This window comes from Rhagoletis pomonella, unplaced genomic scaffold (assembly GCF_013731165.1).
Source record: "Rhagoletis pomonella isolate Grant_MI unplaced genomic scaffold, Rhpom_1.0 Rhpom_scaffold_00008, whole genome shotgun sequence".
Taxonomy (NCBI): domain Eukaryota; kingdom Metazoa; phylum Arthropoda; class Insecta; order Diptera; family Tephritidae; genus Rhagoletis; species Rhagoletis pomonella.
In genome coordinates this window covers 3,467,646-3,480,084 of record NW_023458562.1, presented here as the reverse complement: position 1 = coordinate 3,480,084, position 12,439 = coordinate 3,467,646, and the positions used below count along the sequence as shown (strand labels likewise).

General features: G+C 31.9%; 1 protein-coding gene across 2 annotated transcripts in view; it reads right to left on the bottom strand.

The window, feature by feature from the left end:
- LOC118744116 (glycerol-3-phosphate dehydrogenase, mitochondrial) overlaps nt 1–12,439 on the bottom strand; it is a 296,154-nt gene that overhangs the window by 49,686 nt on the left and 234,029 nt on the right. For both annotated transcript variants that reach the window (XM_036476846.1, XM_036476848.1), the window contains 2 exons: nt 497–685; nt 282–383 (listed from right to left, as the gene is read on the bottom strand). In XM_036476846.1, coding sequence (XP_036332739.1) covers nt 282–383; nt 497–685 — 291 coding nt within the window. The remainder of the gene's footprint in view (nt 1–281; nt 384–496; nt 686–12,439) is intronic.

The window sequence follows — 12,439 nt, the reverse complement described above, 5'->3', positions numbered from 1 at the left end:
GAGGTATGGTTCCTTCGGCAAAGTTTCTTATTTTGATCCCTAGAATATGATTTTCACAGAGCAATGAGCGATTTTTTTTGCCTCCCCACAAATTGACCCGGCCTAGTAAGCACCAATCTATTATTATTATTATTAAACAAATCCTTCATTGTTCGCGTATCGCTGCAAATAAACGAACAATCCTTACTCCTTTATTGCTCGAGTTTGGTATTCATCCATAAATTGTTTACTGGGACTGGGTAGGTGTTGCATTTTCTTACATATTAGTATAATATACATACCTGTAAATATTCATCAAGTTCGACTTGTCCATTCATATTAGTATCGATTTCTTTAAGTATCTCGTGAAGTTGTTCTCCAGAAACATCGGCATCTCCGAAACTCTGTACGGTAAGAAGATATATGCAGTTTTATTTACGCATGCATACACTATATTTAATACCTCTTGAGTGGAAATAAAAATGGTGAAATATTTAATAATTTTCTCAAAGCTTACCTTGAGAGCCCGGCGAATATCGTTGATTGATACATAGCCCTTTTTATCCTTATCAATAAGTTGAAATCGTTTGACATAGGTTTGTATTTCGTCTTTCGATAGTTTTATTGGTATTCTTTCCTTTGATGTCCTATTTACCATTTGACCCATTTCATGAGCTAGGAATTCGTTGGCTTGTTTTATTTGTTTCTAAAATAAATAAAAGATATATACTTATGAGCCATTCTTTTTCAAGTCGGACGGATTTCGTAAAAAATATATGTCATGTCTCCGATTCGCTTCAAATTTGTTTTGTGGGTTCTATAAATGAAATAAGCTAACACGTGTTCGAGGAATTTTTTTCTTCTTTTTTTCTTCAGAGATATGATCTTCAAACCGTTATATCTCGGGTTCTGCCGATCGTAGAAACCAGTAAATTAGGGATTTAAAGTTATACCATCGTAGTCCTTGTTTAATTCTCTATAAAAAACGTGGTTAAAAAATGGGGGTTTTTCAAGAACTAGTTTTAAAATATTTTTCTTCATGACGAGATGGTTTATTTTGTGAGAATCAACCACTATTTGTAATTTTTTTTCAAAAACTTATGTTAAGATGTATTTGGTAAGTTGTTAAACATCGAGTTTTTTGCAAAAAGTACAATTTTGTTGCGGATTCCAATAGAATACCTATCCAGATATAATATTTGTACGGCAAGAGTAGTCTTTAAGGCGACAAACCCCCAGAAATGAGCGTGGCAATTGCAGGAATAAAGTTAGCAAAACGCAGATTTATTGCGCTTCGTTAACAATATTTGTTCCAGAACTTTTTCAATCCATATAGATATTCTGGCGAAATCCACAATAAAGTCTAGATTTTTGAACTTTGGTTTTAATATAGCCATGCCCATTTCTGGAATATTCATTGATTGAAAAAGTTGTGGAACAGATGTTGTTAACGAAGGGATATTCCGCCAAAATCCGCAGTAAAATCTGCGTTTTGCAAACTTTAGTCCTACAATTGACACGCCCATTTTTAGGGGTTTGTCGCCTTAAAGAAAAATCTTGCCGTACAAATATTATACCTGGATAGGCGCTCTATCGGAATCTGCAATAAAATTTAAATTCTTGCAAAAACTCCTTTATAACCTTACTAAATATATCTCAACATAAGTTTTGGGAAACAAATTACGAAAAATTGTTGGTTCTCACAAAATTAACCATCTCGTCATAAAGAAAAAATATTTTTAAAATTGTTCTTGAAAAACCCCCTATTTTCTTTAACCACGTTTTTTTATAGGGAATTAAACAGAGATTACGATGGTATAATTATAAATCCCCAATTTACCGGTCTGCACTATGCAAATCAACTTCAAAATGTTCAACTGTTAATAGCTAAGCTAGCTTTAGGACAATCTTAACCATCTTATATATAGAAATTCTTTAGCTTTAAAACGACCTTTAGATAAAGTCTCTAAGATGGCAGAACCCGAGATATAACGTTTTGAAGGAGTACATGATTAGTGAGAATCACGAAAAAATGCAAACTTTGACAGATCATATCTCCAAAGAAAAAAGCGAAAAAAAATTCCTCGAACACGTGTTAGCTTATTTCATGTATAGAATCCATAAAAAAAAATTAAGCCAATCGAAAGTGTGCCACCAAATTTGGTGTCCGATATTAAGAAGAATGTCTCTTAAATAAGTACATACATGTACATATGTATTATTTTTTCCAATAAGACAGCTGAGCATCAAATAAGTGCTCATTAAGCACTTTCCCCTTGTCGGTGTAATTTTTTACGTCTTCTTACTAATTGAAAACTTTGATTAATGAAAAATGTATCTGCTCTGCTCTAGAAACTACGAAACTGCTTATTGTCGTTTTTATAAACTAATCAGTGCAAATGAATAAAGTACTCATTGCTGTCATTAGCAAGTCCTCAGTGCTAATAAACAAACTACTTATTGTTGTCGTTATAAACTCCTCAGCACTAATAATCAAATTACTCATTTTTGTCGTTATAAACTCCTCAGCACTAATAATCAAACTACTCATTTTTGTCGTTATAAACTCCTCCGTACAGGAAAAAACAAATAAGTAGAAAACCAAAATTTTTACTTTTAAAAATGAATTGGTTTATTTAAAAAGCGTTTATTAATACAAAACTCTTATAGTACATATGCATGATAAAAAATAGAAGGTAGTTTCATGTAAAGTAATTAATAATTAATAATTCGTTTTGTTCGTTTCTGAGGACAGACAGAATTGAATTCTTTATTTGGAAAGTATTTTCTTTTATACAAATGTTATTGATACCTAATTACACTAATACTTACAAATTAAATGTACATAATTTCATATATGCAAGTCAGCATATTTCAGTGACCTACATATCGTTGGTTTAGTTCGCAAACGTGCTAAGTCCATTTTTTTTAATTTTTCATGAGGGACAAAAAACCGTCTAACTTTTTTTGTTGTCAATATTTTTCTAATCTGTAAATGCAGTTTTATTCCTTAGTTCGTCTTGTTTTAGTACCAATAATCGGCCAATTTCAAAATAAAGCTGTTGCAGACTTATAGGCCCTTTTAGGACTTACTACATTTTCTCTTTAAGATTTTATTCTTTTAATGTGGACTTAGCACATTTTCTATCAACCTTTTTTCCATTATTTTTTATTGTTAAAAGATTTAATTGTTTACTTTAAATATATTTTATTGTTTTAAAATGAATTATAACGTAATACAGTTTTATTTCATTGCTATTAACAAAAATAAATATTTTAAGTCGTAAATTTATGTACCATTTATAAAAGAAAATAATTAAAAGCAAGTAAAGAGGTAAAGTTTGGGCGAAACCCGGCGCAGGTATCAAATACTGTCGTAAGCAGGGTCTTTTTCCCGATTTCAAACGTTTTAGATAAAATCCTGAGTTAAACTCAATGAAATAATTGAACCACGTTTAGTAGAAATCGCTAAAGTGTCTACCGAAATACACCTTGTAGTCATAAATTGGGCGGTGTCATGCAGTCTTAATTATTGTTAAGAGATTAAGAGATCTGAAATTTATCGTTAGATATACGGGAAGCGAATGTAATTTTGGTCCGATTTGAATAATTTTCAACGAATTGCTTTTCCGTACCAGGTTTATTAAGTGCACAGAGTTTGGTAGAAATTGATAAATCGGTTACCGAGTTACAAATTTGTGATCATAGGTGGGCGGCGCCATGCCCATTATCCAAAAATGTATCATAATCTAATTTTCTGCTGAGTGGTTATCGCGATCATCGATTTTAAGTGAATTAGATTTTCAACAGATTTCTTTGCTAGACCCTAAATAAGGCTCGTACCGAGATTGGTGAATGGGCTACTGAGATGCAGCATTTCATAATAGGTGGGCGGGGTCACGCCCATTTTCCAAAAATTGCACAATAATATTTTTTACAAAAAAATCTACTTCACATACTAATTTTGAACAATTTGCATCCAATATTTACAACCTACATACCAAATTTCGTTGAGATATCTCTAGTTATCGTGTACACGGACAGACGTGTATATATATTTTTTTGATTTTTTTGGACTTAGCACATTTGCGTACCAATGCATAACAACAAGTAAAAACGACATTACGGTAATTTTCTTTTTTGGTAATGATGTATTTTCAGTTATGCTATCTTACTGCATCAAAATCACAATTTACATAAAAAGTGGACTTAGCACGTTTGCGAACTAAGCCAACGATATGTACTTTTGTGTGTTGCAATCTATTTGTCGGTCGACGCGACAAATAGACACAGTGTGAGTGAGCGTGACTGATTGACTAATATAAACCAATATGTAACATGAGTGCAGCAATGCATGAACTCAAGCTGAGTTCAAATGAATATGGGTTATTAATAATTTGCTGCGTGTGTGGTCTGCATATTTGTATATATGTATATATTGGACAATTGGATATAGTGAAAGTGAAACGGATTTCAAATGCATGTTACACCTCCCATTTTTTGAGAATGGCCATGGATAATTTGTGCACCAATGATCCATGGCTATTCTTTACTGAATTTCAATTGTCTTTCTAAGTTATGACATAATGGCAGAGAACTTAGATAGATAGAGAAGGTGCAAACTGAAAGTGGAAACTATTCGCGGACGAAAAATTAACAAAATTCTGTTGAATTTAATGTTGATAACATAATACAATGTTGAGCAATATGAAATGTGATGTTCTTTGCGAGCAAATAAACGAAAATATGGTAAATCTTCACATAATTTTCATTAATTTGTAATTTTTGTTAAATTTTTTATCTTGTTCTCCTTTTATGAAGATGCAAATACAATTTAAAATAATGATAGTTTGGCATAAAGTTTTCACACATATGTACATGCATACATATACTGGCAATCAAAAGTGAGTGCATGGTGTTTTTTGCTTAATATTTGCAATGTTTTTCAATTAATTTTTTTTATTATCTTTTTAATCAAAACTATACAAGTCAAACTTTCAAACTTTACACAGAACATAGAAAAATTCAACGAATTCTCGTCTAAATTTTGACCTGTTTAATCCGAGTTTTTAGAAAAATTTTGAGTACGCAGATAGATCGGTTTTTTAATTCTAGTGGAACAAGATCAAGTTTTAAGCGGCTAAAAAATCCGGTTGATTTTTAATGATTATTTATTGCTGACGGCTTTTTGCACTTTTTACCAAATAAAAGTGAATTTCTTGTAGAATAAAATGCGCGTGACCGTTTGCAAACAAATAAAAAAAATTAGCGCTATTTTTTACAAATTGCACTTGCTATATGCATAAAACCGCAATTCCCGTCGAAAATAACATAAAAGTTTAACTTAAAAACATTGCAAATATTAAACAAAAAAAACAGGATGCACTCACTTTGCCAGTGTACATACATATTTGTGTTTAAAATTAACTACTTATGAAATAATTTTTGTGGCACGAACATATACATACTTGCGCTTTTTAAAAATGGGAATAAAAATTGGATTCGCATAAAATTTTAATTCCAATAACTAATATTTTAGTGAAAATATTTACAATAAAGCTTTCAGTAACTTTTGGAAAATTTGAGCGATTATGTGAAATTATACATGCGTTTGTACCTACATATCCATTTACATATATTATTTTAAACAAATCTAATAGTATAATTAAAATGGAATATGGATATGACAATTAAAAAAAAAAAACAAAAAACAAATTATTACTTGGTCCGTCCGGGATTTGAACCAAGACAAACGGCGAGACGCCAAAAAGTTGCGTCGCCTCTAGCATACGCGCCACAGTACATCATTCAAATTGCAATCTCTAAATCACTACCTATATGATATTCTTCATTCATCCAAAAAGACAAACGCATAAATATGTATGCATTAATAAATGTAAATATGTGCATACATATGTACGATTGGTCTGCTTTCGTCTTCCCATCGCCGTCAACCAACCACAGACAAATTATTAAATTTCTGCGAATTGCCACGACGCCATCAATATTAACCCTAGGTTGACGAAATATTTAGGTTTTCGCATAAGTTAACATTTAATAAAGCCATACTCGTACATTTTATATGGAGAATAATAATATTTCGTTTAAAATTCTGCATGCAAACATGTTCTCGACGATACGTGTAACTTTCGTGAAAATTAACTAAAAAAATCATGTTATATTAACGGCTGGAATGAAAAAAACTATGTCCGCTAAAATGGGTTAAAATCAAATTTGAGTTGACATATTTACACGCATACATGCAGACATACATATGGACATATACAGTGGACTAGCACTAGCTTGGACATAGCATATCTTGTACTTTGATGTGGTTGAATCTTTTTATGGTACTGAAGATTTGCTTACGGGTGAAAAAAATTAAAAATCATCCATGGATATATATAAATATATTTTTATAAACGCTTTGAAGTTTAGAAATTTTTAATATTCAAAAATAAATAGAATAATTTTTTTGCAATTATACAAATGGTGTTCAAGGCTCATTGACCCACCTGTACAAAAATCGTGGCGCGTCATGGACAAAAATTTTACAATTTCGGGCCGAAAAATGTGAAAACGAGCTAAGTTGCCACGTTACATTTGTGAACTTCCGATAAAACCACATATGTTTGTGATTTTAGAAGTTTTGATTTTATTAAAAAAAAATTAATGTATTTTCCTGCAGAAAACGTACACTTTTATTTAATGTTTATTAAAATTACACCTTAAAATACTAGTTAGTGGTTGAAATATTGGAAGGGAATAGAGAAATTGAGTGTTTTGTCAAAAACTACCAAAAATTACCAAAATTCGAGATAACTTATTTTACTGGATATAGAGAAATAATTGCCACTTTTTACTTGGCTGGCCGAGTTTTCTTCAATTTTACATTTTAGAATTTTTGTGTCGGATTGATAAAGTTGCGCTTGTGTGTGATGAATTTGCGGGGAGATGTGCTGCGGCTGTTTTTATGAATGAATTTACTTGGCCTTGAGAAATATGCGAATGCGTTTATGAATGAAATAGTTATTGTTGTATTTGAGTATACGTGTAATTATGTATGTATATATGTGCGTAGTATTTAAGCAGCAATATGCACATATGTATGTACATATGTACTTATATATGCATGTAAAAACGTTGTCAATTAATGTAGCATGTACATATAGATATACAGTATCGGACAAAACATTTGCAACTGAAATATAATAATGTGAATACTGTCGATTGCAAAGCAGTTAAATGTCTGAAACCTTTTAATTGTATTTTATTTGAAACAATGTAAGTTTGTTTTTGTAAACAAAAATGATTTATTCAAATTTCACAATTAGTTTCTTAAATGTAAATAAAAAAATGCTACAACACCCATATTCAGTGAGACAAAACAATTGGAACTCAACGAAAGCGGTACATTATTTTGAGTAAGGCAAAAGAAAAACTTAATATTTCGTGGCAAATCCATGGCTATCAATAACTGCCTTGCACCGCCTCGGCATCGACGCTATCAAGTTATCGACGATGGTCTGAGGAATATTTTTCCACGCATCCCGGACTCTTTACTACATTACTGCGATCAATCCTCTTTTTTACTATTTCCCATAAGTTTTGTATAGGGTTAAGGTCTGGGGATTGCGGGGGCCACTCCATTACGTCCACTTTATTCCTCTGGAACCACGATTTTAGGACCTTTGCTGTATGCTTCGGGTCGTTGTCCTGTTGGAAGATCCACTTTAGTGGCATTTCCCACTCGGCATGTGGCAGCATTACGGATTCCATAATGTCTCTGTAAACATACTGATCCATTGTACCATTAATACGATGAAGCGGCCCCAAACCAGAAGCGGAAAAGCATCCCCAGACCATAACATAGCCACTATGTTTGACTGTTTTGACACAGTATGATTTTTGAAGACGTTTGTTTCGTGGACGTCGAACGTAGCACACACCATCACTTCCTACCAAATTAAATTTGGACTCGTCGCTGAAAAGTACAGTTTTCCACTTGCTTACCGGCCAGTTTATGTGATCAATAGCGAACTGCAATCGTTTTTGCTGATTACGTTTACTAATAAGCGGTTTCCTTGCGGGTCGGTAAGTACGCAAATCAGCGGCAGCCAGGTGACGACTGACAGTTCTTGAACAGATTGGTAACCCAAGCTCTTTTACCAATTGCGGAGCACTTTTAAACTGAAATTTCTTTACCTCTCTCACAATCGCAATGTCAGTTTTATGGTCAGTTTTTTTGGTCGGCCTCCACGATGTATTACTGCGGCTGTTTTGTTTTTTATAAAGTTCGAAATAATTCGTGAAACTGATGATTTATGAATATAAAATATTATGGAAATGTCTTTCTGAGAAGTTCCGTTATTATAGTCATCAATAACACGCGCGCGTAGTGCTTCGCCGAATTTGTTTGGAGCCATAACTTACTTTATGAAATTTCGCAAATAAACGGTGTTGTCGCAAGAAATATCTGTGCACAAATTATACTCAGCAAATATCTCTATCAAAGTAAACTAAATGCAGTTATAAAACGAAACGAAGCTCAAAGCATTTTTACCATTATATAGCTAAGCAAACAAAGTTGCAATTGTTTTGTCGCACAGGGTTACTACGCGTGTACAAATTTTTCCCAAATATAACCGAAAAAGAAAATATATCTCAATAAACATTTCAAAATAAATTAGTGAAATACTCTAGCGCCCAAAACAAGAAACAAAAACTATTTCAGAGAAAAAAACGGCTTTGTGAGAGATAATATTCCCAGGGCTGTGTTCCAGTTGCAAATGTTTTGTCCGATACTGTATGTATGCGTGGGAAATCCATTTTCATTAGACTTCAAAACTATTGGGGCATTTTCGTAGACGAAATAAAGTCGACTCTTAAGTTAAAGTTTGTCAGCCCCAAATAAGAAGAAAGTTAGTATGTACATACATATATGTAATATTATGTGCATGTCCAAGAACGTTATCAATAAATGATTTTGGAGTATGTGTATGGGGTACATATGTACACATATATGTAAGTACATATATACATACATACATTCAGATGCGATCAACTAATTAGCAACGAAATTCAATATGATATTGTTTGCAAATTATGTTTATTTATTTATTTATAATAATTTCCTTTAAAATATAATTCAATCTATAACAGAAACCACAATAATAAAAGTTTAAAAGCTTGCACAAATTGCAAAAACACGAATTAAACTTCAAGAAATCGTCATCCAAATTTTTAATTAGAATATTTAAAAAATTTTCGTGTATGCAGTATTGTAGTCCATTCAATTATAGTATAGGAAAGTGCAAGTTTCAAGTTGTTAAAAATTACCGTTGATTTTTTAGATTTTTTTTGTTGGGGTGTTGCTGTTTTTTTCCCATACAAAAAAAAATTTTTTGTTCATGTGTTATATGGAAGAAAATCGAACAACCCTCCACAAAAAAATTCTAAAAAATCAACGGTAATTTTTAACGACTAGAAACTTGGACTTTGTTATACTATAATTGAATGGACTACAATACTGCATACCCGAAAATTTTCTAAATATTCTAATTAAAAATTTTGAAATTTTTATAATAATTTTTTGAAGTTTGATTTATTATTTTGCAATTTGTGCAAGCTTTTAAATTTTTATTATTTGGGTTTCTGTTATAGATTGAATTATATTTTAAAGGAAATTATTAAAAATAAATAAATAAACATAATTTGCAAACAATATCATTTTGAATTTCGTTGCTTGCTAATTAGTTGATCACATCTGTATGTACTACAAGCATCCATATGCGCATGCCTGGGAAATGGATTTGCATTTGACTCCAGAACTATTATTCACAAATAATATCTACGGGTATTGCAGTAAAAGTCAAAAGCAACTTTGAAGTTAACAAATGCATTGCTTTGTACATTTTTTTTTGTTAATGCGTCCATCTTTAAAATGAGTATGTGAAAAAACCAAGTTTATCATTTTTTTTAACTAACATTCATTTTTACTATTTACATAATATAATACTCGTACAAGAAGCGAACTTGAACAGATGCTTTTTAAGTTTTTAGCAACATTAACTACTGAATAAATTATATTTAACAAATGGTCTTGCAGAAATGCAAATCAGCAATTCTAACTAATATTAAAGTACATTTAATATAATTTAACTATATTAATTTATTTAATTTTATAAAAAAAAATATACATGAATACGTTTCTGCATTCACATGCAACCTAGCAACACATAGCCAGACAATTGCAACAAATATAACATTATCATAACAGAAATTTACATTTTTCTCTGTTAACTCTTCTTGAAATGTTAATAGCGCTGTGGTGATATTCCATGGATTTATTTTTCAGCCAAACAATTTTACGTTCCAAAAATTTCCACCTTCTCTATCTATCTAAGTTCTCTGATAATGGTAACTTGATGTCGCAAAAAAATTTTGTTGGTTTATGTAGTTTTTTTTTCTTTTTGTTTGTTTACGTACATATGTATCTATTATGCTGACTTTGTTTTTTCATTCTTTACATTTTTTTTTAATTAAATTAATTTTTTTTTGTTGTGAGTACTTAGTAAGAATTATAAGTAAATTGTAATGTTTTTGTTTATTTAAGTGTTTGATATTATTGATTTAAAGTCATAGTAATTTAAGCCTATTCTTGTGAACTATTATTTCCTTATCTTTATTTTTTCTGTCGCTACTTTCTATTCTATGATGAACTCCAGTAAAATTGTTATTTTTATCAATGTTCTTTACTCTATAGGGTCCTTTATACTTACTATCTAACTTATGACCTGCTTCATCTTTAACTAATACTAAATCTCCTATATTTATTTCCTTATTGTGGCTATTTATATCATAATTGATTTTTTGTTTTTCCTTGGTTTCTTGTACTAACTTCTTAGCTCTTTGTTGTGCTATTTGTAGCCTATATTTAATTTCTTTGTCATACGCCTCATGGTTATATACTGGGCTAATGACACTTTCTTGTAAAAATACGTAAGTCAGGGGTGTTTTTCCAAAAACTAATTCAAAAGGGCATTGGCCGTGAACTGTGGATGGTTTCGTATTGTAGCAATACGAAAAATATCTGAGATACTCACTCCAATCAGTTTTGTCAATGGATATGTAAGTACGCATGTATTCATGAAATGTTCTATGACTGCGTTCGACAGTGCCCAGCGTTTGATGGTGGTAAGGTGTTGAGGCTTTATGCTCAATTTTGAGAAGTTTGCACAGTTCCTCAAATAAACTGTTTTTATATTCGGTTCCCATATCCGTTATGATTGTTTTCATACAACCATAAATCAGAATGAAATGCTCGAATACAGCTTTAGCAACTGCTACAGCATGTTTGCTCTGAACTGGCACTGTAACTAGGTATTTAGTTAAGTCACATATAATAGTAACAGCGTATTCATTTCCGTGTATCGATTTCGGTAATGGTCCGATTGTATCGACTTGTACAATATCAAAGGCCTTCGGAGGTGTATCCGTTATTGTCATTGGTTCCTTGATATGTCTATTAATTTTGTTTGTTTTACAATGGATGCAATTTTTTACGTATTTTCTTATGTCATTTTTCATGTTTTTCCACTTCTGTTTGATCTTGTTTGTCATGCGATTTATTCCTGGGTGGCCACCAAAAACAGGATCGTCATGATATTTATGCATAATTTCTTTAATTTTGTCGACATTTGTCACATGCATAACTTCTGGGGTTAATGCAATTGTTAAATTTTTGAGAACCTTGGTACCTACTTCTATAAATTTGCCTACTCGAGTATAATTATATTTAAACAATTTGTCCCCTAAGGACAACTGTATCTTTACAAGTACTAGATTGCCGGCTTGTTTTGCAAGCATGGTAAAGAATTGTCCTAAGTCAATCTTATAATAATAATAATAATAATATCCCAACGGTTTTTACCCTCCATTCCCGCCCATCCGCACGAGGGGCGCAGTCCGCATGACGTACGGAACCAATATTTTAAATTTTTGTGCCGAGTCACGATAGGCAGGAGTTTGTTAAGTGTCGAGATCTAAAACTGTTCAGCTACAGAACTAAATTCATCAGCTGATTTTATGTATTTATGTCAATAATTCACTTATTGAGAGAGGAGAGTATCACTTTCTTAATGCTGAAAAGCGGATCTGATATATCAAACGTGCTGGAATGAGAGTTAAAATCCTGGCATAAGCAACGGAGTGGGTCGTGCAATTCAAAATTGGTTTTACAAGCTTTCAGAAATATGGGACAAAAGTGTCTTGATACGCGTGAGGCAACATTAAAGCTTACATCAGCCAGAAGAGACGGACTTGAAATTGAGCCTGTCAGTAATTTAACCATAAAAATTATACCAAGCATTTCCCTGCGACTGGCAAGTGTAGGAAGGTTAACAAGTTTTAAGCGACTAGTCGACCCATCGGAAATTTCTTAAAGCAAAAAGTAGGAATT